This window comes from Dipodomys merriami, unplaced genomic scaffold, assembly GCF_024711535.1.
Source record: "Dipodomys merriami isolate MVZ:Mamm:240054 unplaced genomic scaffold, mDipMer1.0.p SCAF_29, whole genome shotgun sequence".
Lineage (NCBI taxonomy): Eukaryota > Metazoa > Chordata > Mammalia > Rodentia > Heteromyidae > Dipodomys > Dipodomys merriami.
In genome coordinates, this window is record NW_027204381.1 from 20,117,270 (window position 1) to 20,142,599 (window position 25,330).

A 25,330-nucleotide genomic window follows, 5' to 3' on the forward strand; every position below is an offset into this window, starting at 1 on the left:
TTGGATGTAGTGTCAGAATTGTTATTGATTTCCTGGAGGGGGGAGGGGCTGAGATAGTGCTGGTGGTGGAACGATTAGCCAGCGCTTAGAGCCAGGCTTTATTGCTTTGTCTCACTTCATCTGCACCCTAACACCAGGGGTACCTTCTCTTCTAGATGAAGTGGACCAAGGTGTACCTATCTCCATGTCTCAGATTCTCCATGCCAGTCACTGACAGTCTAGTTTTACACTGTTTTCTGACCAGTCTGTGAACCATGACCCCACGACTCAATCAAGTTATTTAACCTATTACCTAGCAGTTTTGTCTGGGAAGTGATCATTGATTATACAACACTCAGTTGAAGGCATAAGAGGCCTGAGCTTAAGGGCCCCATTAATACTTCATCTTCCCTATTCCAGGGAAATGAAGTCTTTCTTTTTTTCTTTAAGTTGGTTGGCTTGAACTTTGGGCCTAGGCATGTCCCAGAGCTCTTCAGCTCAAGGATAGCATTCTCCCACTTGAGCCACAGTGCTATTTCCTGTTTTCTGGTGGTTAATTGGAGAAAAGAGATAGACTTTCCTGCCTGGGCTGGCTTTGACCACAATTTCAGATCTCAGCCTCCTGAGTAGCCAGGATTATAAGTGTGGGCCACCAGCGCCCGGCCAAAGTCTTCTTTGAAGTGGAAAGAAGCAGTAATGAGAGTAATTTCCCAAAGAAAAGCTGCCTAGTTTCTGTTACCCCTTTTGAAAGAATGAGTCACTGTTTAGTATCAAATCTAGTTTTAATCTTCTGTAACAAGTCATCTTACCCTCCCCTCCATCTCCCTGCTATACCCAGGGTACCGGCTTGCTTTCTTCCTCCAGAGCCTAAGGTACTGGCAATAGCTTTGCTCACTCTGGAGAGGACTTAAGGCAGAGTAGAAGTCACTCGCCATTAGTGCCCTGCAACTGCAGAAACAGCCTTACCAAGTGGGGACTGATAGAACTGAGACAGGACAGGGCCCAGAAGGGGAAGAAAGGTGTAGGAGACGTCAGGATGTATATGCAGGGGTTGCCTGTTTGAAGGCAGGGCATGAGCTAATGTCGTCCAGGAGCAGAGGTTATTGCTTAAATATAGGACTGGGAGCTGGGACCTCATGAGCCACTAATAAACTTTCAGTGCCACCTGGGTGAGGGAGACATTGCACATACAGAAAAATAGGTTCCAGTTGGAAAGACAAAGGTTCCAGTCAAAGGTTCCATCCTAGCAGGAGCCGCCCGCTCCCTCCCTGCATCCTAACATTTGAACGGGGAGGCCACTGCAGAAGGCGCTCCAGAGCCGGCACTCTTCACTCAGCCTTCTTGGGTACGCGGCCCATCTTGGTTCGGATGTTTCGGAGCAGGAAGAAAGCGGCTGTGCTGACTGCACAAATCACCTCGGCCACCCAGAAGGCTGTGCTCCAACTGTAATGCTTGGCGATGGTGCTGAAGGGCAGCCCGGCCAGAAAGCCGCCCACTGTCAGGAGGGAGGGGAGCTGCCTGAGCTGAGTGTGAGGGGCAAGCCAGTGGGGGGGACTGGCTCTGCCTCGAGGAGCAGGCCTTGCGCAAGGCACAAGTGGGGACAAGGCAGCTACTCTACAGGGTACTACTTACCATTTGCCATGAGTCCCACAATGGCGTGAGAGGTGCCACACAAGTTGGGAGGGGCACTCTCATTGGCTATGACTCCAAACAAGGCAATGGGACCATAGGAGGAGAAACCAAACACAGCTCCCAACACCAGGATCCAGATCTGCAAGGGCAGCGCGGGGTGCCATTCAGAACCAGAAAGCAACCTTCCTGCCTACCTCTGCCAGATCACAAAGTCTTTGGCCACCAAAAACGAACTCTAACAAAGGGACAGTAAGCTACCCACTCACCCAAGTCCCTAGTACAAATGACAACACTGAGCTAGAATGCTGAGCCAGCTCAAGGAAGGCCTATGTGGGCAGGGGAAGGAGGTAGAGAAGTCCTCTCCTGAGCTGCATATTGGCTGATTTAGAACTTGCTGGACTGGTTGGGACAGGCAAAGGGGCAGGACAGTGGCGAGACAGACCAGGAATAAAATGAGAGACCACTTTAAGGCACCTCGTGCTCCGTAAAGCCCGTGAGCTCAGCGAGAGGGTGAAGAGCCGGAGTCCAGAAAGCAACATCCTAGAGGAGCAGAAGAAAGAAGAAAAGCAGGCCCAGAGTAGACAGACACCAGAGTACAGAGGCGAGATCTGAGGGGCAACAGATCAGAAGAAGAGCAGCAGGGAAGCTGGCCCTGGATGGAGCCAGGGAGGGGCCCAGTCACAGTGGTCCTTGCTCTGTCTCCTGTGCATAGCCCTTGGCCAGGCTTTCCATATTTACCTTGGGGGAGTCACTGGTCACTGTCACCCGGAAGAGGTACATGGATGCTGTCATGCCAGCCATCATGAACAGCAACAGGCCATGGCGGGGGTTTCCGTAGACAGACAGCCCTGCCTATGAAGATAGTCCAGAGACTTCAGGCCCTCAGAGCCCAACCCAGCACCCCCACGGTGGACTCTGACACAGCAATAGGGCTGCTGCTGACAGGTCTGTGGCAATCCCATCACAGTTCTTGGCTCTGGGAGGCCCTGGGCCTTGCTCATGCTGAGGCCAAATTCCACAACATCCTGTCCTCCGCTATGGGGCAGGTGTACAGCACGTGCTGGGGAGCTGTACCCAGTCCGTCTCCACCCCCAGCTTGCCTGGGGCACTGGAGAAGCCAATTTAGACAGATTCTGGCTCTCTCTGACATCAGTTGAAACCCTTTCCCAACAACCTATTGTCCCAAAGTAAGGTAGGAGAAGCCTGGACTCATTCCCACCTGAACCAGCTGTGCCAACCAGCCTCCGTCCCACAACTCTTGTCTCTCCAGGGCTTTTCCAAGCCATGCAGAGAAGACTCAAAGGGAAGACTCCCTTTGGCCCACTCACCTTTGCCATGGCTCGGTCTGACAGGTAGCCAGCTGCGATGCTGCCTATGAGACCCCCAACCTCCAAGGCACTCATGTAGGAGCTACCTGCAAGGGGGAGTTGTGATGGGAAGAACGAAGGAGGGGAGGGTGAACCAGAGGTACCCAGGGCTCAAGGAACGAATAAAGGATAAAAAGAAGCAAGGCCTGCATTTCTCCCCTGTAGGACCCATTTTTTCCCACCCCAACACCCATCTTACCCACAAGGGCAGACTGTCCTTTCTCCTGAATAAGGAAGAACTGGCCCCAGTCTGTGCAACAGGTCTTGACTCCAAACACTACCAGGTAGCCGGTGGAGAGCACCCATAGGTAAGGGGACAGCAGCAGCTCCTGAAGGGTGCTGTCTTCCTTTGAGGAGCCTAGAGGTGGGAGGGGCCAGACAGCTTTCAGGTGTTGTGTTTTGGGTGGTGGTGTTTTTGTTCCTTGTGTTCAGTACTGGGAACTGCTAGGCAAAGACTCATGATGCCCCCAGCCTTTTTAGCTGTGTGCTTTTTTGTTGTTGTTTTTGAGTCTATAGCCCAGCCTGGTCTGGAACACACCATCCTCCTGCCTCCACCTCCCAAGTGCTAGGGTTGAAGGAATGCATCCTCACATCTAGCCTCAGGCTTTTTGCTCTGCTGTCCTACCCCAACTGCACCCCTACCATTCATCAACTAGCCCCAGGGACAGAGTCCATGGGCACAACCAGGACCAGTGTGACCGGGAGCCCTAAAGCACCTGTTTCCCTTTCCCCAACTCTGCTGCAAGCCTCAAGGAATGACAGAGAACTGAGAACTAGAGCAGATGAGAGAAGACAATGCAGCCACATAAACTTGGGATGCTGTGCAGGATGCTACTCCAAGGAAAGACCAGGACGTGACATGAGTCGCAACACCTGTTCGCTCTAAGGATGGAGTTCTACTTGTTTCCCACCCGCCCTCCTTGCTAGCCCTTCCCCTGCATCCACCGGTTAGCACAGGATGTGGCAGAGGGCTAATTCTGCTAAGCGAATGATGGATGAGCGTGGGTGAGGGCTCACCCTTCTTGCCCTTGGAGGGGGTAGGGTCCAGGTTGCGGAGTCCAACATCAGCAGGTTCGTTGTGGATGAACAGCAGGCAGAGGAAGGAGACCACCACACACAGTGCCCCAGACATGGTCAGCGTGCTGCGCCAGCTATAGCTCTGGGCAAGGATGGTGGCCAGGACAGGACCCAGCCCTCCGGCCAGGTTCATGCTGGTTGACAGGATGGCCCACCACGTGCCAAACTGGGATGGCTCAAACCACTGTGAGGCAGAGGGGGGGAGAGTAGGTACCTGGCCCACAGCCCATGTTGACAGAGGGGCTAGGGTAGGGCAGACCCGGCTCATATTACAAGGATGAGGGAGAAGGTAGTTCCACTTGGCAGGGCAGTACCCTCATCTGCCACCTGACCCCACCACTCCGACTCCTAAAATATCTTGACAAGCAATAGAAGCCGGCTGGGAATGCCTAAGGAAACTGCTGTGGGCTGGGTCAGAAAGAGTGGGCAAGAAGGGGGTGCCCACACCCTTGTCCAGTACCCTTCATGCTAATCCAAACAGGTCTACCAGATGAACACACCTTCCGAAGGATCTTCCCACAGGGAGGCCAGCCCAGTCCCTGTGCTAGGCCATTCAGGAACCAGAGAGCAGCAAAGACAGGCACTGTGGAGCTCCAGGAAAAGACTACATTGACCAGGCCAACCAGAAGCAGTCCAGAGGAGAAGAGCCAGCGAGCACTCATCTGATCGGACAGCACCCCACTCACAAACTTGCTGATGGCATAGGCTGCAGACTGGCTGCTGGTGATGAGCCCTGCAGGGGAGGGGAGCAGGGAGGAGGACACCTGGGGAGTTAGGGGCAGGGCAGAGGCACAGGAAGGGTGGAGGAAGGCACGGGGTCAGGTGTGCAGAGGTGCCCAGCAGGATGAGACAGGTTCCTTCCCCAAGGAACAGGAGGATGTGTGTTCGAGTCCTGAGGTTCTCACAGGGCCTGAGGCCTGTGCTACCTCTCCTGCCTGCTCCAGGACCAGAAAGAAGCAGCTCCTCTCCCTGGGATCTGCAGGCACCTCACCAATGCCAACCCAAGGCCTCTAGCAGTTGCCCCACCTCTGGACAGGGGGTGAGGGACTCTCATTCCTTCTGGAAGGTAGCATGTGTATCAGGCCATGTGAAGTCTTGGTGCCATCCTCCCTTCCCCCGCCCTCCCTGGTGCTCACCTCCACCTCTGCAGGCTCACATAGGTGTGAAAAGCTTACTCTGAACCCAGCAAACACACTCATCATGAACAGTGTCTCTGAGAGCGCATGTGGGTGACAGGCACACACACCAATACACAGCGCCAGATGACTGGCCAGAGTCCTGCTGTGCGGACGCTTCTAGCATGCTACACACCCACACACATTACACTGCCACACACACTCAATGTGTCCTGCTGGTTCCAGTGCTCCAGACCCGCCACCCTTCCCTTCCAGGGCTTACCCAAATCATCCTTGTCCAGAGGGATCTCTTCCACCAACGATGGCATGACAAAGGAGAAGGTCTTGCGATTGTAGTAGTACAGGCTGTAGCCCCCAAACATGGCTGTGAATATCACAGTGCGATAATAGCCGTAGCCTTGGGCCTCCATGGTGGAAAAGAACAGGCCCTGCCAGCCAGGACACTGAGCTCCAACCACAACACCACAACACCTCCGACTACTCCTGCTAGAGGCTCTCAGTGCCCAGATCTGCTGAGCTGGGTTTTTTTCTGCTCCCTCCTCCACCCAGACTCCCTTTATAGCCGCCTTCTGGACAATTATTAAGCTCTAGGCGGCTCCTAGGGAACCCAGTGTCCTGAGGGAGACAAGAAAACAGGAGATTACTGAGAGCCAAACTGGGGGGGTGAGGGGGTAGGGGTCCCTGAGGGAAGGCATGCCTGAGAGCCAGGCCAGAACCCTGTGTCCCTTTCCTCCTTTTGCATTGTCCTTCTGACTGTGAAAGGAGCTGTGATTAAAGGCTCAGCCTAATTACTTTTGTCTGCATGAGCCCAGGGGAGGCTGGGCAGAGCAGAGCGGCCCTCTACCCAGCCCTGCTCCCTCAGTGAGGGAACCTCAAGTTCAGGGAGGATTCACTGAGGACTTCCTGGTCGTGAGGCACAGCAATGGGCTGCAACTGGCTTCCACACTGTCCCTTTCAATCTGACACACACCCCCCAACAACCCTACCTCTAGAGGTAGGCCTTCTAGAGGGGACCTCATCCAGGGCTTACCATAAGTGGGGTGTAGCTTTCTTGACACAGTAGCCCCCCTCATCCTAGAAGAACTAGACCAAGAACCTAAATACGCTTTTTCCCTACCTACCAGTGACAGTTTAATCTAATCGGGCACAGGCATTAACGACCATAAAACAATTACAGCAGTACTCCACAGTGACTTCACACACGGTGACATTCTCCCACCGCGGCTGGCCTCCTCCTGACCGCAGTAACTAGAACACGCGAAGCCAAGCCGCACAAGTTTCGCGGGGGGATCCCCTCCCCACGCGCCCGGCGGGGACACACAGGAAGCCCGCGGGCTAGGCTGGGCCAGGGCCACGCAGAGCCGCCCCTGGGTCCCCATTACCCTGCGAGGTCCGTCCGGGCTCGGCCTGCGGGCGGGTGCGCGGCGGGCCCGGGCGGGAGGGCCGAGGCGCCCGGCGTCCCCGGCCCCCGCATGCCGCGGCTGCTCCGCTCGGCTAGGCAGCAATTGGAGCGGAAGGTCGGGCGCAGGGCGCAGGGCGGTCGCACGTAGTCCCGGAGGCCCCTGGCTCCAGCCGGGCGGAGGCGGCTCGGCACCTGCCCAGCCTCGCGTCCTCAAGGCACCCGGGACACCCGACTCCGGGCTGGGGAGTCACGGGCCCGGCGGCGGAGCCAGAGAGCTGCGGGGGCCCCCGGGCCCGGGACATAAAGGGGCGGGGTCAGCGCTTCCCCCGGAAGGGCCGCCGCAGGAACCATCCGGGATTCCAGCGTCCACCCCGGAGCCCCAGGCCGGCGTCCAGCCCCGCCCTCAGGTGATGCCCCTCCCCCGCCGACCGCCCCCTACCTGGACGGAGGCGGGAGCCCGAGGAGGACGGGGCGGGGCCAGCCCGGCCGGTGCTGCGCATGCGCCGGCGGTGGGCGGGCCCGGCGGCGGGCAGGGCTCCGCCTGCACCTGGCTCTCCCTCGTCACGCTGCTCCTGGAATGGGGATGGTGCTCCCTTTGGGGGCCAAGCACCCCCAAAATGAGCTCCTCCTGCGTGCTTCCTGCTCCGTCAGACAGCTGCGGAATACTGAGGGCTGGCAATCCCTGTTCCTCGAGGTGTTTTCTGTAGGAAAGCAATGCGCTCCTCAGCACAACTGACAACTTTCCGAGGCACACCCACTATTTCAGGGACCGCGCTCTGCTAATCCTGGACCCATTTCTTTCTCTGAAGCACTTCTCTAAACCTTACTTCTGTGGACTCTGCTCAGACTTAAACTGCTATTCTCCCGATCTTTGCCTCCAAGAACCTTGGATTACAAGTATGAGCCACCACACCTGGTCTTTGCTGTAGTAGTAAAGCTTACTTTGGCAGTACTGGGGTTTGAACTCAGGCTTTGCCCTTCCTTCGTAGGCACTGCTTTGCCTTTTTCAGGTAAGAGCTCACATCACACCATACCTGGCCTACAGGTAGTTTTACTATACCTCTTTGCATATTAAATATGCAGTTATTCTGAAATGTATTATTTCCAAGAAACACATTTTAAAAATACAAAGCACAAAAACTGTAGAAAAGAATATTTTATTGAAAGTTTCTCAATTAACAATGGAGCAAAGTACAATTTGATTCAAACCTGTCCAACCAGCCTCACGCGCTAATGAAGGGACTCAAAACTTACAGAAGTGAGGTCGTGGGACCTGAAGGTCCCTCTCTGCCAATGTGGCAAAAGAAAAAAAAGGGGGGAGGAGGAGTGGAAAGAAGGCAGAATGACACAACTGGGTTAGCTTTTGTCCCAGAGAGGGTGGCAGCCCTAGCTCTGCCACAGACGGAATACTGGAGGACAGGTTCCCTAGGCATTGGCATTGTGGGTAAAGAGCTCCCCTGACCGCCCCAGCAGAGTCACACACAAGGCAGGCCAAACCTGACCCTCACCCTTTACCCACAGCCTGCCTCCGAATGAGGTGACAGTTTTACATTCACACATTGTCTCTCCATCCCCGTCTTGGGACAGGGGCTCACAGTAGAAAGCACATTTTGGTCAGCCCAGTGGGTAAGGGGTAAGGGAAAGGCTCTATTTGGGAGGGGCAGAAGGAAGAAGGAAAAAAGGTAGTTACAGAAACCTGGGGTACTGGGCAGCTAAGGATTTTGAGTGCCTGCAGGCTACTGGCATCCTTGCTAAACACTCTACATGTTTTCCAGGGCCCAACAATCACAGGGGAGGACTGCAGGGCTTTGATATGTCTCAACTCCCTGGAGGGCAGTGACTGCTCCCCGTATATTCTGGCCACTAGGGGTCGCAACAGGCAGTGGGAATACAAGCCAGTCTGGGTGGGAGATGTCAGGCAAGAGACAGAAAACTGCCCTCCTGTACTAGGAAGCCAAGGGACCCAGTGGAAAGAGCCAGATAAGAACTGGGTGAAGGGTTAGGAAACAGAAGATCCTGGAGGGAAAAAGCATAGACAGGCACTCAGAAACCAAAGGTGGTGACCAAGGCTTTGTAGACACTGGCCAAAATGGGACATTGATTTCATGGTGGAAGAGGAAAGAAGGGAAGGATGCCCAGAGAAGACTGAACACTCTCCTGTGTCCCTTGACGTCCTGCCCACTACTAGGTCCCCTCCACCTCTGGCAGCCATCCTCTCACTGACCCAGAGGCAAAGAATTAAGACATAATAGTGATTTTTTCCCCAAATGCAGGGCCAGATAGGTAGGGACCAAGAGGTGGAGGTCTGGAAACCAACAGTTCAGGTTTAACACAGAGCTATTCCAGAAGATGGTGAGCAGCCTCCCTCCTGCCCCAGGTGAGAGAGAAGTTACTTTAGCCCTGTGGGCAGGACCAACCCCTGCCCACACCCCAATGTGTAATAAATAGAGGTGGTAGAAGGGGCTGGAGACAAGTGGGGGATGAGTGGGGGTTGGGGAGGAGGAGATGAGGGTTATAGTTCATCATTCTTCAAAGGCCTCTTCTGTCCTGAAGGCTGTTCCTTCTGTTCCGATTCTGTTAGGAAAATGGGAGAAGGGGAGGCAGTGAGACCAAACAGTTCTCTGCAGGGATTATTCTCTCCATCCCACCAGGCTGCCCAGCACATACCCAGCCCCACCCTCACCTGCTCCAGGGCCTCCTAACTCCAGAGGCTCAGTGTCTGTTGGCTCAGAGCCTGTGTTTTGGAAGGAATAAGAGGGAGAAGTTAATGGAGGGCTTGTCAATAGCCAGCTAGTAAATATTTTAGAATGTGCAGCCCACATTTGGTCTCTTGCTTATTTTTTTTTTTAGTTGTTTTTTAAGAGGCCAAGGTCTGGGGATGTGGCTCCAACAGATTTCTTGTTGAGCATGTTCAAGGCCCTGTGTTACATCCCCAGCACCACAAAAGACCATCTAGATATGCCAGATTGCCAACCCCAGGCCAGTGCAATGTCTCTGTCCCAACAACCAGTTTCCCCAACTCACGAGTCTCTACTTTCTTAGGTTCTGAAATGGGCTTTGCTTCTTCAGTCTGGCCTGGAGGGAAACCAGAAGTAAGCTGCAGGAAAAGGAGGCTTTCTCCCAGCCCGCTGGGACGAGGAGCCAGACGCTCTGCCCTCACCTGCTGGCGGGATGACCTTCTCGTCCTGGTCACTGGCACTGGCATTGACGGGAGGCTCTGTCCGGGTGCCATTCTTGTCCTTGGGCCGTGGCCGGGGTTTGGCAAACTTGGCTTTATTTAGCAGATACTGTACCTCACGATCTAGGGCCATCATCTTGGCCTCGATGTCTTTTGAGAGCAACACAGGCTTCTCAGTGGCAGGAAGCTTGGCTTGCTCAGCAGTAGTTGTGTTCTTCCAGGCCTGTGGATGAGGCCAGGATCACTCAGGGGTAGCTAGGAAGAGAAAATGTCTGCCCCAGGGAAATCATCCCAGCCTCCGGCTGAGGACTGTAACTCATCCTGCCACCCTTGGTACCTCCAGTACTACATTCACATAATGATTACCCAGGTCTCATTGATGACTTTCTCCAGTGTCGTCATCTCTATCTCAGTAAAGATCTGGTCCATCTCTGGAATGAGCCGGGCGCCCCTGGATGCCAGACAGGAGACAATCAGCTCAGGGGGCAGAAAAAACTGGGGTGGGGGAATGTGAGGCTGACAGGAATCAGAGCTGTGGCCTTGGTAGGGACTAGGGAAGAAAGGGTGCAGAGGCTGCTCACTTGAGGAACATGCTGGAATGGTTGAGGAGATTGTCCAGGGCAGACAGCCGTTCGGGCCATTTCTTGCGCTCTTCCACCCGAAAGAACAGACCTTGGCATAGCTTCTTCAGCTCAGTCAACTTCTCCTTCAACATCTGAGGGACAGCAGGAGTAGGGAGAGGAGTTGAAAGGATGGCAAAAGCCCTGGAAAAGTCCTGCATCCTGATTTTGTTTTTATACTGGAATTTGGACACAGGATCTTGTGCTTGCTAGGCAAGGTCTCCACCACTGACATACACCTCTAGCCCCCTTGCATCTTTTTTTTTTTTTTTTTTTTTTGGTTGTGGGGCTTGAACTCTGGGCCTGAGTGCTGTCCCTCAGCTCTTCAGCTCAAGGCAAGTGCTCTACCACTTGAGCCACAGCACCACTTCCAGTTTTCTGACAGTTTACTGGAGGTAAGAGTCTCATAGACTTTCCTGCCTGGGCTGCCTTTGAACCGTGATCCTCAGATTTCAGCCCCTGAGTAGCTAGGATTACATGTGTGAGCCACCAGCGCCCAGCTCTTGCATTTTTCTTTATGGCCTCATACCTCAGGCTTTCCTCTTTCTGACCCTGAGAAAGGAAGGCAAAAGCTTCCATCCCATTATATCCTGGGCACCTCCTCACCACAGTGGTGGCCTCAAAGCCCTCGTCCTCCAACCAGGCGGACACGGTACTGAGTTTCTGAGAGATCTCCTCACGCTGTTCCTCAGTGGACACTTCCTGGTACTCAGGCTGATACAGCTTGTCCTAAGAGGGGACAAATGCACGCATGCCATGAGCCCAAGGGCAAGGCTAAGAGAGAGATGCCCTACCCAACTTCCAGGAGGCCAGGGGCATGGTCCCCAACCTGCCAACCTGGGTTTCAAAGATGAAAGCTTCCAAACTGTTAGCAGCTTTCTCTCGTTCCTGCTTCTCTAGGTCTCGGAAGGTCAAGTCTTCAAGTCTGTGGGCAAAGGAGAGGCAGACGTGAGGGAGAGGGTGGGTTGGAACTCAACTCCTACAGACTTAATTCAACACATACACACACACCACTTACTTCTGCACAGAACGAGCCAGCTCCTCCTCTGGCAAGTCAGGCAGGTCCAAAACCACCAGCTCTACACCGATCTCCTCTACCATTTTCTGCTTCCGGGCAGGCTTCTGCTTCTTTTCTTCCTCAGGGGCTGTAGGAGCACCCTCAGGCCCTGCCTCCCCCTTCTCGTTGGGCTTCTGGGTGGGAAGAGTGGAGGATGTCAGAAAAAGCTTTGCCTTTCCTTCTTCAAAGGCCAAAGAACAAAGATGGCTTCTATCTGGTCCCTCAATCCCAGTTTCCACTGGCCTTTCTCCGCTCACCTGGGCCTCATCTTTGTGCCCATTTTCCTTTTCAGTGGGCTTTTCTCCCTCAGGAGTTGCATCTCCCTTGGGCTCCGTAGGTGGGGGCTGAGAGGTATCCTCTGCTGGGACTTCAGCTTCTTCCTTGAGCTCTGCCTGCTCCCCAGGCTCGTCCTTGCTCCCCTCAGCAGGGGTCTCCTCTTCTTCCTAGGAGACAGTGCTGAGGACTCACAGCAGAACCTGGAGGCCTGGCTTGACTATGCAAGTTACTCTGCTTAGAAGAGATCACCTCTCAGGACACTGCTGGGTGCAGAGGACAACTAGAGGACCCCAGGGGCTGTCTGGACTATAGCAGTCTAAGTGGATGAAGGGATTGTCTCGGAAATGGGCCTTGGGCTCTGAAATTTAGGAATGGCTTCTGTGTCCAGAGGAGAATGATGAGGGCATGGCTAACCGGGCATGGGCTGAGGTTAAGGGCCATCAACTCCCAGACAGCTTGGATGTCCACCAGACTTCTCGCCTTGGTTGTAGCTACCTGCTCCAGTGCTTACCTGGACAGCATCAGTACCATTCTCCTTTGAGTCTGGTGTGGTACTACCTCCAAACAGGCTGGAAATGGTGTTGCCGAGTTCTGGGGAGAAGGAAGCATACAGACTCACAGGGGATCAAGCAGTGAGTCAACTTCCTAACCAAGGCAGTGGCCCATCCACCTTGTCCAATTTCACACACACACACACACACACACACACACACACACACACACACACACACACACACACACACACACACACACACACACACACACACACACACACACACACACACACACACACACACACACACACACACACACACACACACACACACACACACGTTCATCTTACTGGTTAGAGTAGATTCCTCTTCTGGACTGTCCTCCACTAAGGTCTCAAAGACAGACTCAACCTGAAAATAGGTTCACATTGAAGAGCTGCACATGCTAAGCCATGCATCACCACAAACCCTGCAAGTGCACAGTGGTCTGCAGCTGTACGGCACTCTCACCTGGCTTTCCTTAGAGCTCCCAGATGGTCACCCAACCCTTTCAATTAAGAGCCCTGATTCCTCCATGTCTCCCCCCAGCAACAGTACGGGACACCAGTTCCCAGTGTGTGTACCAAAAGACAACCCAGAATTGTTCTTCAAAAATGGGTTTCTTGGGCTGGGAAGGTGACTCAGTGGTAGAGTGCTTGCCTTGCATGCATGAGGCCCTGGGTTTGAAGAAAAAGCCGAAAATGGCTCTGTAGCTCAAGTGGTAGAGTGTTAGCCTTGAGCTGAAGAGCTGAGCAACAACATCCAGGCCCAAAGTTCAGACTCCATGACCGACAAAAAATAAAAGGATGTGTGTGTGTGAGAGAGGATATTTCTCAGCCATTCTAATAGGTTCCTCTTAAGCAAGTTTTAATGCCTACATATGGGCCATGAGAAGGTTCATGCCGGACTCCTGGTCAGCTCTATTTAGATCCAAGACAGACGCAATTCCAAAACCCACTGTGTTTATCATGTGGAATCTGCTCTGGGAAAGCCAGCAGGGTACTGGTCCCTACTCTGCACGGGGACCCTCGTGCTCTCACCCTGTCTAGACTGAGCACGCCACTCTCATCCAGGTTGAAGTGGGCCTTGATGCCCTTGGACTCATAGTCAGGATATTTCTTGAAGCTTTCACCCACGCCCTTTAGCTTCACCGTTGTCAGATTCTGGGAACCAAATACCCTAGGTGGAAGGTAAAGAAGAGTTTGAGGAGAACACGTGCTCACCTCCAATCCCAAACAGCATCCTGGCACAAGAAGCCAGGGGCCCTACGTAAGGACACACTGAGGACAAAGAACTCTGGCTGACGCCTGTAAACTGACCCTCACCCTGCAGCCTATTTCCTATTTCAGTCCCGCAGGCTCCATAGCCCCCTCCCACAAATCCTCAAGTCATCTGGTAGCCACTCCCCCCCACCTCCCAGGAGTTCCCATTCTGTCCCCCCGCCCCTCACCGAAGATCCTCAGGCCCCAGGAAGCCCAGGTCACCATAGTTGATGTGGAAGTTGAAATCATGGCTGTAGCGGTTAAAGGTGATGACTTTGCGTTGAGGGTAGGGCCCCATGCGGGAAAAGAGCACGCGTTTGTTGTGCTTCAGGCTGTGAACCCCAGGCTCCTCCTCCACCTCCCTTGTGAACTCCACCTGCACAGCCAGCAAAGAATAGGCACACTGAGGAGCCACAGCGGGTTCTGGAGTGGGGATGGGACAGCAGGGATCTCTTGTGGCAGAAAGACCAAGGGGACAGGCTCAAATGGACAGAAAGTGAGATCCCACAGATAGAAGCAAAGGGAGCTTGTGAGCTCATCAGGCAAGCGTACTCACCAGGATGGGGTAGACCACGGCGTCCCGGACAACAAACGGCTTCACCTTGAAGGCTTTGCTGAGTGCAGCGGCTTGGTACACAGCCCCCATGGCGGCTGCTTCATCAGCATTGATGTTCTTCCCCAGCTCCTCCCTGTGAGAGTCCCAAGCTTCAGCACCATCCACCCAGCCTGAAGAGCTAGGTCCCATGCCCAGCTGCTATACTCACTTCCTCACAGCCTTCAGCAGCACCTCTTGAACCTTGGGGACCCGAGTGGCCCCACCCACCAGGATCACTTGCTCGATCTCATCCTGCAGAAGGAAGGTGGCGAGGTGAGGTACAAGCAGGGCATGTTCTTCTTCAACACTGACCCTTTCCCTACCAACTGCCTCCCGGCACCCCTGCCCACCATGCTCTCACCAAGCTCATCTCAGCACTCTGGAGGGCATGCTGGACGGGCCCAGGCACCCGCTCAAACAAGTCTGCACACAGCTCCTCAAACTCCACTCGAGTCACTTTTGCCTTGAAGTCCACATCATCCATCAGGCCCTCGATCTAGGGGAGGAGGACGAGGGTCAGGAGGGGGTTGCCCAGATAGGCCCTGCTGACTGAACCCAAAGAAACAGGACTGTGGGAAGGTGGCAGGATCTTCCACCCTCTGGGTAGAGCAAGCTTGCCCACTACCAGCTTCATGTGGGTACCTGGGCCATATGGTCGGCGTTGGCACTCAGGACGGTTTTGAGCCTATTGGCTTCCCGCAGCAGCTTGGCCATGGCTCGAGGGTTCTCCCGCACATCCTTAGCTCTCTGACCTTTGCGCTGTTCATTGAAAAGCCCAGCCAGGTGCTCCCGCAACCGAAGCTCCATCTCCAGGCCTCCAAGTGTACGATCAAATCTGTTCAGGACAGGGAACGGGGAAAGGGTGAGGACACGGGGCCCATCCACTGGCCCAGGAGCCTCTCATGGCATCTTGCTACTGTTTCAGAAACCCTGTAACCCCAAATGTGAAAACCCACTCTATGCCCAACTCTTCACCCCACACTGGATACCCCCAGTAGCAGTTCATCCACCCACCCACTCAACAGTATTTACTACACATTATTTGTTTCTCAGAATACAAATGTGCAGAAGGGATTAGGAGTGGCAGGACCCCTTCCATCAAGAACCTTATAATCTAGCAGTTGAATAACCTAGTAAATGTAAAATAATAACCTTGTGTTTTGGGCTGGGAATGTGGCTTAGTGGTAGAGTACGTGCCTAGCATGCCTGAATCCCTGGGTTCAATTCCTCAGTAACACATAAACAGAAAAAAGCTGGAAGTGGCACTGTGGCTCAAGGGATAGAGTGCTAACCTTGAGCAAAAGAAGCTCAGGGACAGTGCCCAGGCCCGGGTGGGCGGGGGGAGGGCGGGGGGAAGGGGAAACCTGTTCATAAAGGAGTATTAGACAAGGCTAGCTGAACTCAACAGGGAGGTTTGCACTACTTAGGGATGCCTGGGAAAGCTTCCCTGTAGAAGTGATGTCAGAACTGAAATCTCCACAGGAGCTAGGGCTAAGTGAAGAGAAGGAAAGATGTTTTGGACAGAGAGAACAGTGTCTGTAGAGACCTTGCGGTAGGAGAGACAATGGCAGGCTCCAAATGAGGACAGATGTGCTGGGGTGCAGAGCTTAATTAGAGATAGCTGTGGGAGGCAAGGCTCAGGTAAAGGAAAAGCTTTAAAGAAACAGGTTAGAATCAGATTTGCTTTGTTTACTTAAGTGCTGAGGACCAAACCTAGTATGTCATGAACACTAGGCAAGTGCTCTACTACCTCACCGCTACCCCAGCCCCTAGATCAGCATTTTAAAGAGAACCCCTTCCCTGCAATATGCAGGAAGAACTGAAAGGGGAAGTCAGTAGAAACAGCACATCTTTTTAAACTCTGTAGGCACTAGCAGCTTGGTCTAGGGTAACACTGGTAAAGATAGAAAAGATTTAAAAAAAAAAAAAAAAAAGATGAGTCTAAGAAAATGGTGATAGGGCTGGGAAGATGGCTCAGTGGTAGAGCGCTTGCCTTGCATGCTCAAGGCCCTGGGTTCGATTCCTCAGCACCACATAAGCAAAAAGAAAAAAAAGCCGAAAGTGGTGCTGTGGCTCAAGTGGTAGAGTGCTAGCCTTGAGCTGAAGAGCTGAGGGACAGCGCCCAGACCCAGAGTTCAGGCCCCATGACCAACCAAAAAAAAAAAAAAAAAAAGTTCCAACTGTCCTCCTTCCTTCTCTCCTGCTTTCCCTGACTCTTTGCAAGTAGTCCTTTATGGTGACTGATCCTTCGCTCAGGGGAGCCATTCTCACAGATAGCAGGGAGGCAGCTGTACTCCAGGAAGACCCCTCTAACCTTAAGGGTCTTAATATGAAGCCCTCCTCCCAACATCCACTTACCCCACTCCCCGGATCTGCAGCTGTGGTTGCATTCCAGCATCCTTAGTTTTCACTGTTTGATAGGTCACGATGGTACACACGGTGCTGCCTGAGCCCATATCATAGAACATGATGTTCTGTGGAGACACCAAACGCACTGTCACAGAACCCACCTGCCTGCATTCAAGGGGCCACCAACTCTCATCATAAAACCAAGTAGCTCTATTAGGGGCCACAGGAGGCTGCTGCCACATTTTGTCAAAGGTTAGCTATGCAAAGGAGATGCAAACAAAACAGGGGGCCTCTATCCTCAGACTCAGCACCCAGTATGTCTGGCCTTCTTGGCTTACCTGTGCAGTGGTGTTGATGTCTTTCCGGCGGAAGACACCATAGCTGAGGGCAGTGGCAGTGTTGTCATTGATGAGCTGCAGCACTTTGAGGCCAGCCATTCGGGCAGCCTGCAGCACAGCCCTACGCTCAGCCTGGTTGAAGAAGGCTGGCACGGTGATCACTGCATCCTTGATAGGCTGCTCTACAAAGGATAACAAAATAGGGTCACACCAGTTCCAAACCTCGGACCAGGATTTCCAGCCTCGCCACTACTGGCACTTGGGGACAAATAGTTCTGGTGTTGGGGGCTGCCCTGCACATTGCAGGATGCTCAGCAGCATTCTTGAGGTCTGCACACTAGAAACCAGGAACTTATCCCTGGCTAAGGTATGTAGTGACAACCAAGTATGTTTTCAAACATTGCTGAATGTTCCCTGATTGTACTCCCACTTGAGAGTCCCTGCATTAGATCTGGGAAGCCTGGCAGCCACAGCCCCTTCATGGCACTCACCTGCAAAGTCTTCAGCCAGGGAACGAGAATAGTTGAGAACCATGCCCAGCACCTCCTCAGGTGAGAACTGCAGCTGCCTGAGGGGAGGAGGAAGAGTTGAGACAAAGAAAGACAAACACGAAGGCAGGACAATCATGAACACACGCCAACAGAAAACTCAGGAGGGCGAGGATGCATTTCCCACTGAACCACTCACGGGCTGATCTGGAAGCGCACAGTCTGCCTCTGTGGGTCAATGTTTAGTTCGTGCTCGGGGAAGCGAGTTCGATACAGGGCTACATGAGGGTTATCAGCCTGCTTCCCTAGGAGATGCTGGAAGTAACGTAGCGTAGCCTTTGGGTTCTTGATGGCCTAAGAGGAAGTGAAGAACAAGCAAGGTGGTAAGCTGGCCAACCTCAGCACCGCCTGCCTCTTATAGCACAGATGTAAGGGCATAGTCTCTTGAGTCCACCGACCTGGCAAACAGGACTGGTAACTCACCATGCCTGCTGCACTATCTCCAAAGAACCTTTCGTTTTCTTTCAGGGTCACCATGACTGGGGTTTTCCTCCGAGATTCCCTGAGGAAAAGGAAAAATTACAGCAGGGTGTGACACCAGGCCCCTCAAGACCCAACAATCAATCACTCAAATATCAATGTGTGTAGTGGGCATTACCAAGAAACAACACTGCGCCCCAACCCAGGTACCCTCATTGCCACCCTGACTCCTGGGCTGCTCTCACTTGTTCAAGACGATCTCCATGGGCACTCCAGGTTTGACGATAGCCACTTTCATGGATTCACTGCCCAGGTCCACAGACATCACAGCCAATGTGTCTGAAGGGGAAACAGGATTGTCAATGAGACCCTTTCCCCCACCTTCCCAAAAGGCATCTGACTTTCTGAGGAGAAAGATGGCAAAGACAAAGGTAAAAGTCTAGATCCAGTAACTCTACAGACTTCGGACCAGGAGTCTCAAGCCCTCTCCCCACCCTTCATGTATTCTTTGACACCTCTGTTAGATACATACCGCTCAGTGCCAAGAGATCTGCCAAGAGGATAGCCATCAAGGCCCAACAGGCTAGCCTCCTTGGCCTCTGTCTTCTGACTGTTACTGCCATTGTACCCTTAGAAGAGGAAAATACAGGGTGAGTGAATGCTCCAAGGGAAAGATACTGAACCATATCCCACAAATAAGAAGCTGTAAGATTTCGTGCCTATTACATCCTCACTTAGCCAGAACAGCTTATATCAATTCCTCCAGATAAGTTATGCCCATTCTAATCCTCCCCTGGAGTGTCTACAGAAGGGCCCTGACAAGAGTAGGGTCCTGAGCTCGCTAAACAAGGAAGGTAACAGTACAGCGGGGAGGAGGACAGGGCCTTCCCTCAGCTGCACAGCCTTGTAACTGACCCAGCACAGCCCTGTGCGCGCTGCCAGACCCCTGGCGCGGGGCACACGGACCCCTGCAAGGGCTCAGCTTGCCTCCCCACACCTGGAGCTCCGCCGGTGGCTGGGAGCACCAGGCTGGGCCTGGACAGGAACCGAGAGGTGATGACGTTGGGGTGGCGAAGACGTTACCAGGCCCGTCTCCCCGGCATCCCAGCGGCTGTCCCGCCCCCCTCCGCATCCCCTCCCCGCGCTCGGCCCCGCTGCCCACGCAGCCGCCGTGCGGGGAGCTGTAAGGTCACTCGCCCGACGGGATCGGGTACCCGGTGTTCACCTAAGTCTCACCTGACCGAGGCCGAGGCTCCCACTCCCGGAATCGGATCCGGGCCTACTCCTAGCTCGTGCGGGCGGCCGATCTCGAACTGCAGGAGCCAAACGCACCGGCGTCCGTGCGGCCCTCACTCCCGCAAACGACCCGCCCCCGGAGCTCGCACGCCGTCGCCCTCCGGAGCGGCGGCCGGTCCGCCACTCCGCTCCCACTACCTCTCAAGCCCCTGCTCCTGTGGTCCCCGCTCCGAGACCAACACAGCGCCGACGTGCCCACGAGGCCAGCAGCGCTGCCCCGGCTCGCGCCCTTCACAACTCCCCTCGGTTTGCAAACTGTTACATTGGCCACGAACCTCTCCGCGGCGCCTCGCGCACCAGCCGGCCCCGGACGCGGCGCACGCTCATTGGCGCCTCCACCGTCCGGTCCTGCGCCGCGCGCCCGGCCCCGCCCCCTCGCCGCCCGGCGCGTGCTCTCATTGGTCCACGTCCTAGGCCCTCCCCGGCTTTGGCAGACGCCCCGCCCCTACGGCGACCTCAGGGCCAGTCCACCAGTTGGAGGGGGACTCCATCACTGGCGCCGGCCGGGGATTGGGCCACGTCACAGGCCGGCGCGTTCCATTCCTTCCTCCCCCTGGGAGCCCGCGGGATCTTTCCGAGCCTCGGGGGTGCTGGAAGCGTCACTCTGCCTAGGCCGTGGAGTGACCCTAGATGAATCAAGCCGGGTGCACAGTCGATCCGGTGGTAACCAGGGGAGCCCCCCCCTGCCCCCAGGCGTGGGAATGAGCAGCATCCCCTCCGCAGCCACGTCAAACAAGCGCTTGCCCCGGTCGGTACTGGCTGGACATCTACAGTCTAGTCCCATTGAGGAAACGAGCCGCGCGAGCGATGTTTGCTGACGGCTCCGAGAGTGGCCTAGTTTCCCGGCACAACTTCCGGCCTGGACCCTGAGCCCCGTTTTCCTTCCCGAGAAGGAATATTCCAGACTTTCAGTAGGTCTGACTGAGCATATGCGCGCCACCTTCTGTGTATTTTGTGCCACCAGGTCTTTTCCCAGTCCCTTTATGACTGCGTAGGTCACAGAATTAGAACAGCCTGTTCCATCTCTGTGTGGCATTTCCCTCTCCCTTCCCGGGGTCATTACACGGTGAGGTTTATCACCTGTCCTCCGCCCTAAAGCTGCACCTGGTCTCCTGCCTCAAGGCAGGAGGCGTCCTGGTCAGGGCTTGTGCAGCCCCTGCTCCCTTACCGAGCTCACATCTGTTCCTCCACGTTTTTCCTCAGGCGTAAGTGAAGAGAGCAGAAGAGAAACCTAGTTGGTAGTACCGCGGAGAGGTCCACTGTGTTTCTAGAACAGTGCAGGCCTGGGGGTGTGGCTCGCTTGTAGAGCCCTTGCGTAGCTTCTTTTTGTTTTTTTTTTTTTTGTTTTTGTTTTTTTTTGGTAAATTTCCATCCCTAACAAATTAAAAAAAAACATACTTTACTATTCCAGTGGTACGGAAATTGACAGAAATAAAAGAAGTTAGCTAAAAATTATAATATGGTAGGGTGCATATGACTCATCCATAATCCTAACTACTCAAAGGCCAAGATCGGAGGATCAAGGATCAAAGCCAGACTGACCAAAACAAAAAAAAGTCCATAAGACTATTTTCAATTAACCAAGGAGCAAGACAAACTGAAGTGTGGCTTGAGGAGTAAAGTGCCAACAAACCCTGTTACTACTACCACCACCAACAAAACAGCCAGGCACCAATGGGTACAAAAACAAAACCCCATTGGATGGCTGCAAAATGGGAGAATAAGTCTCCCTTATTCCCAGGAAGCAGGGGCTTCCACCCCCAGAATATCCTGATGGGAGCTGTTTTGCTGCAGTTACCATTTTTAGCCTAGATATCTGTCCCCCTGGGAGGTGCAGCAGGTGTTCAGTGCTCTGGGGAGTTGCCTGTTTTGTTCTCTGTCCAGAGAGGAGAATAATGTTTCACAGAAGGAATTAGGGAACAATGGAAAAATATTTTATGTAAAACACTTGATTCATATTGCCCTTGGCTGAAAAGGCACTGATCTTATCCAGAACAACTTGTGAGACTTTCCTTCTTGGACACTGCAGAAACCCTGGGGAAGAAAGGTGCATTGAAGTTAGCCAAATAGACAATAGATTAAAATCAACAGGAGCTGAACAGAGTGGTGCATTTGGCAGGCTGAGGCAGGGGGACCTCACATTCAGCCCGATCTTAAAAAACAAACAAACAAACAAAAACAGTCAGGCACCAGTGGCTCATGCCTATAATCCTAGCTACTCAGGAGGCTGATCCGAGGATCGATCATAGTTCAAAGCCAGCCCGAGAGAGGAATGTCTATGAGCCTCTTACCCTCAATTAGCCACCAGAAAACTGGAAATGATGCTGTGGCTCAAAGTGGTAGAGTGCTGGGCTGGGAAGGTGGCTCAGTGGTAGAGCGCTTGCCTTGCATGCCTGAGGCCCTGGGCACAATTCCTCAGCACCACATAAGAAAAAAGCTGGAAGTGGCGCTGTGGCTCAAGTGGTAGAGCGCTAGCCTTGAGCTGAAGAGCTGAGGGACAGTGCCCAGGCCCAGAGTTCAGGCCCCACGACTGGACCAAAAAAAAAAAAATGGTAGAGTGCTCACCTTGAGCTGAAGAGCTGAGGGACAGCATCCAGGCACAGAGTTCAAGCCCCACAACCAAAAACAAACAAAAATATATACACACACAGATATATATATAATATATAATATATATTATATGTATACTATATATATATATATATATATATATATATATATATATGGTGCCTGAGTCACATGGAAGACTTGGAAGGTTTTTGTTGTAACTTTATGTAGGGAGAAAACAGATGATTCACATTTTTTTGTTTCCATAATATTTTTAGGATTATAAATTTATTAAAGTGGAAGATAAGACACTGTCCATGCCAGGCACTGGTGGCTCATGCCTGTAATCCTAGTTACTCAGAAGTCTGAGATCAGAGGATCTCAGTTCAAAGTCAGTCCTGCAGGAAAGACCGTAAGACTCTTAATATCCAATAAACCACTCAGAAACCCAGAAGTGGTGCTGTGGCTCTAGTGGTAGAGCACTATCCTTGAGCTGAAGAACTGAGGGACAGCACCTAGGCCCAGAGTTCAAGCCCCATGACTGACAAAAATAAGAAAGGAAATTGTCCACAATTCCGTTACTAGATTAAATCACCTTTAGTATTATATTTAATTAATACACACTAAACTTTCATGTAGATCAGATTTTTATGATCATTTTGTTAATATTTTGCTATGTCATATTAATATTTTTTCTCTTGTGAAACTTTCAGCACCTACATTTATAGAATGCCTAGAAAAGTATTATTACCAAAGTTACAATGTATATTTTTAGGCATTTGGGGGTTTTTTGGTCAGTTGTGGGCCTTGAACTCTGGGCCTGGGTGCTGTTCCTCAGCTCTACAGCACAAGGCAAGAGCTCTACCATTTGAACCACAGTGGCCACCTCCACTTTTCTGGTGGTTAATTGGAGATAAGAATGTCATGGACTTTCCTGTCTGGACTGGCTTTGAACCGTGATCCTCAGAGCTCAGCTTCCTAAGTAGCTAAGATTACAGGCGTGAGCCACCTACACCTGGCTTACTTAGTCATTTTCTGTTTACTTTTATTTTTTTTGGGGGGGGGTCCATTCGTGGGGCTTGAACTCTGGGCCTGGGCGCTGTCCCTCAGCTCTTCAGCTCAAGGCTCTACCATGTGAGCCACAATGCCACTTCCAGCTTTTTTTTTCTGCTTATGTGGTGCTGAGGAATCGAACCCAGGGCCTCAGGCATGCAAGGCAAACACTCTACCACTGAGCCACTTTCTCAGCCCCCCAGCCCTTATTTTCTGTTTAACTTCTTCACTATACTGAAGTTCCTAGATAGAAACAAGTATAACCAAGAAGACAGACTCTAGGGTATGTTTTGACAAGTGTAACATAGCTTCACATCCCAGAAAAATGTCTAATTAGAGGTTGAGGGAGTGAAGAGCTCATGTAACTTGCAGAGAACTTTTATGTTTTTTCCCCAGAAAGAGCCACTTTTGAAATACGGATACTGGAGCTAAGTAACGCCATCTTGTCCTCATCGCCATTTTGGCTTCTTAATAGATGATGGGGAATTTCCACCCAGTTCCAAGAACTCTAGAGGTGTTAGAGGACTTTCTTTGATCTGCAGCTGTGTTGTGGGTTGTCAAGCAATACAGAGGTGATATTCTTTGAATTGCAGGCGTGTCATCAGTTGCTTAGCTCCAGCAAAGTTTTGCTACAGAGAATACTTGCCCTTAGCTGTCCTTGATTGCTCCCCCTAGAAAGCTTGCTCTGGTAGAACAAGCTTTGCTAGTCCCCATACTGTGTGACGTCTGCCTTGATGTGTTCTGTGCCTTTGTAATAACTGCATTCGGGGCTACAGGTTATTTGGAATGCTAGTCCATCTGCAGGTCACCAGCCTCCTAATAAAGACTCCTGATTGGACCTCTCAAATTGTAGCTTCTCTGTATCTCCTGATCCAGTCTCCATATAACACTTTAACCTCCTTGAAACTATTTGTCATCAGGGATAATGATACAACTTCCTTAGAAGGATATTCCGTGAAAAGCAAACGCCCTTTGTGAGTTATAATTTGCTGCATGAAATCGGGCTGCTGACTGTCAGTTCTTTGTATGTCTGTTCCTAAGGGGAGTGGTCAAGGACCATGTGTTTGTTATGCCTCTCATGTTGTTCTTTTTTTTTTTGGGGGGGGGGGGTGTTGTAGGGCAAACAGGCAGCCAGGATGGTGTTGAGGAAGTTGAGTGGGCAGAGCTGGATTTGTTTATGTTCAGTGTGTAAACAGCTTCTGGAAGCTTAGGTGCAAGATAGGGTGTGACCTTTACAGTGATTGGTTGGTTCCTTTTCCTCCCTTCCCACACGGTCTTTTGCTTTAAAAAGTGCTTACTGTATGGTAATAAAGGAGTTCCTGCTTGACTGTCTCCCCACTGCAGTGCAGTGCACTTAACTTTTCCTCGGACCCGAAAGGGGGTGTTTAGTGCAACTGCAGAAATAGGGAGTGCTAGCTGGGCGCTGGTGGCTCACGCCTGTAATCCTAGCTACTCAGGAGGCTGAGATCTGAGGATCGCGGTTCAAAGCCAGCCCGGGCAAGAAAGACCATGAGACTCCTATCTCCAATAAACCACCAGAAAACCGGAAGTGGTGCTGTAGCTCAAGTGGTAGAGCGCTCGCCTTGAGCTGAAGAGCTGAGGGACAGCGCCCAGGCCCAGAGTTCAAGCCCCACGACCGACAAAAAAAAAAAAAAAAAAAAAAAGAAATAGGGAGTGCTTAAAATCTACCAAACGAAGGAAAAGGCTGGGTGCTGGTGACTCAGGAGGCTGAGATCTGAGGATCATGGTTCAAAGCCAGCCTGGGCAGGAAAAGTCTGAGAGACTCTTATCTCCAATAAACCACTCAGAAAACGAAGTGGCACTGTGGTTCAAGTGGTAGAGCACTTGTCTTGAGCTGACAAGCTGAGCACCCAGGCCTAGAGTTCAAGCCCCACGACCAACAAAAAACAAAAAAGAAAGAAAGAAAAAAAGAAAAGGCCAGGCACTGGTGGCTCACGTCTGTAATCCTAGCTACTCAGGAGGCTGAGATCTGAGGATCACAGTTCAAAGCCAACTGGGGCAAGAAAGTCTGTGAGACTCATCTCCAATTAACCATCAGAAAACCAGAAGCACTGTGACTAAGTGGTAGAGTTTTGAGTGAAAAAGCTAAAGGACAGTGTCCAGGCCCTGAGTTTAAGTCCCAGTGTGTGTACACACGCACGCGCGCGGGGGCGCGCACACACGCGCACACACACACACACACACACACAAAGATTATAAGGGTTGTAAGGTCCAAAAAGGCACTGAAAATTACTCTGCAGGAATAACCTCCTTGCTATTGCTCATCAATAAGACCCAGTAGGCACAGGTGGAGCCAGACTCAGATTTCAGAGGAAGTCTTCAGCCACGGGACAGCAGGGGGAGCACTAAGGTCAACAATAAAGATGCCACCCTCCTACCCTCCCCCCACACGCTATTCATATCTCTTCCTTTTTTTTTTTCTGCCTGTTAAGGGGCTTGAACTTTAGGCCTCAGCCTATCAACTGGCCTGCTTGTTTATAGCTACCACTTGAGCCACAGCTCCAGTCTGGCATTTTTGCTAGTTAGTTGGAGTTCCAACAGGCCCTGAGTTCAAATCCCAGTATTGGGGAAAACACACACACACATTTGCATATTAATTAGACTGAATGTATCTGGAAGTACAGATTTCTGTTTTTCCTTTTCA

At 52.4% G+C, this 25,330-nt stretch overlaps 2 protein-coding genes across 8 annotated transcripts; both read right to left on the reverse strand.

The window, feature by feature from the left end:
• Positions 1–742: 742 nt before the first annotated feature.
• Positions 743–6,914, reverse strand: LOC138838999 (glucose-6-phosphate exchanger SLC37A4). Of its 5 annotated transcripts, XM_070038632.1 has the most exons (10): positions 6,574–6,914; positions 5,454–5,806; positions 4,556–4,788; positions 3,996–4,239; positions 3,178–3,336; positions 2,940–3,025; positions 2,350–2,463; positions 2,086–2,151; positions 1,612–1,750; positions 743–1,474 (listed from the first exon to the last, which is right to left on the reverse strand). In XM_070038632.1, exons 2-10 carry the CDS (start codon positions 5,599–5,601, stop codon positions 1,308–1,310), a joined length of 1,356 nt encoding a protein of 451 aa, XP_069894733.1. In that variant the 5' UTR covers positions 5,602–5,806; positions 6,574–6,914; the 3' UTR covers positions 743–1,307. The 5 variants fall into 5 exon arrangements, with proteins under 5 accessions (XP_069894733.1, XP_069894731.1, XP_069894735.1 ...); XM_070038630.1 differs by lacking the exon at positions 6,574–6,914 and having other exon boundaries at positions 5,454–6,543; XM_070038634.1 differs by lacking the exon at positions 6,574–6,914 and having other exon boundaries at positions 4,556–4,819; positions 5,454–5,541.
• An 820-nt stretch (positions 6,915–7,734) lies between these two features.
• Positions 7,735–20,323, reverse strand: LOC138839000 (hypoxia up-regulated protein 1-like). Of its 3 annotated transcripts, none has more exons than XM_070038638.1 (26): positions 20,234–20,323; positions 18,302–18,398; positions 18,015–18,108; positions 17,773–17,851; positions 17,489–17,643; positions 17,293–17,369; positions 16,802–16,983; positions 16,473–16,588; positions 14,757–14,949; positions 14,476–14,610; positions 14,284–14,366; positions 14,076–14,208; positions 13,708–13,895; positions 13,298–13,436; positions 12,569–12,629; positions 12,236–12,315; positions 11,706–11,891; positions 11,410–11,582; positions 11,229–11,316; positions 10,998–11,120; positions 10,353–10,486; positions 10,138–10,222; positions 9,754–9,994; positions 9,618–9,668; positions 9,277–9,327; positions 7,735–9,167 (listed from the first exon to the last, which is right to left on the reverse strand). In XM_070038638.1, exons 2-26 carry the CDS (start codon positions 18,390–18,392, stop codon positions 9,106–9,108), a joined length of 3,000 nt encoding a protein of 999 aa, XP_069894739.1. In that variant the 5' UTR covers positions 18,393–18,398; positions 20,234–20,323; the 3' UTR covers positions 7,735–9,105. The 3 variants fall into 3 exon arrangements, with proteins under 3 accessions (XP_069894739.1, XP_069894738.1, XP_069894737.1); XM_070038637.1 differs by lacking the exon at positions 20,234–20,323 and adding an exon at positions 19,341–19,405; XM_070038636.1 differs by lacking the exon at positions 20,234–20,323 and adding an exon at positions 19,006–19,368.
• Positions 20,324–25,330: the final 5,007 nt, after the last annotated feature.

Excerpts from the sequence above, each read along its gene's own strand:
- LOC138838999 (XM_070038632.1), bottom strand. The coding sequence starts at position 5,601 with ATGGAGGCCCAAGGCTACGGCTATTATCGCACTGTGATATTCACAGCC. Across the intron at positions 4,789-5,453 it reads TCTGGACAAGGATGATTTGG|GGCTCATCACCAGCAGCCAG; the intron begins GTAAGCCCTGGA and ends CCTCCCCTGCAG. Across the intron at positions 3,026-3,177 it reads AGGACAGTCTGCCCTTGTGG|GTAGCTCCTACATGAGTGCC; the intron begins GTAAGATGGGTG and ends TCCCCCTTGCAG.
- LOC138839000 (XM_070038638.1), bottom strand. The coding sequence starts at position 18,392 with ATGGCAGTAACAGTCAGAAGACAGAGGCCAAGGAGGCTAGCCTGTTGG. Across the intron at positions 16,984-17,292 it reads CCTGGCTGAAGACTTTGCAG|AGCAGCCTATCAAGGATGCA; the intron begins GTGAGTGCCATG and ends TATCCTTTGTAG. Across the intron at positions 11,583-11,705 it reads GGCACAAAGATGAGGCCCAG|AAGCCCAACGAGAAGGGGGA; the intron begins GTGAGCGGAGAA and ends CTTCCCACCCAG.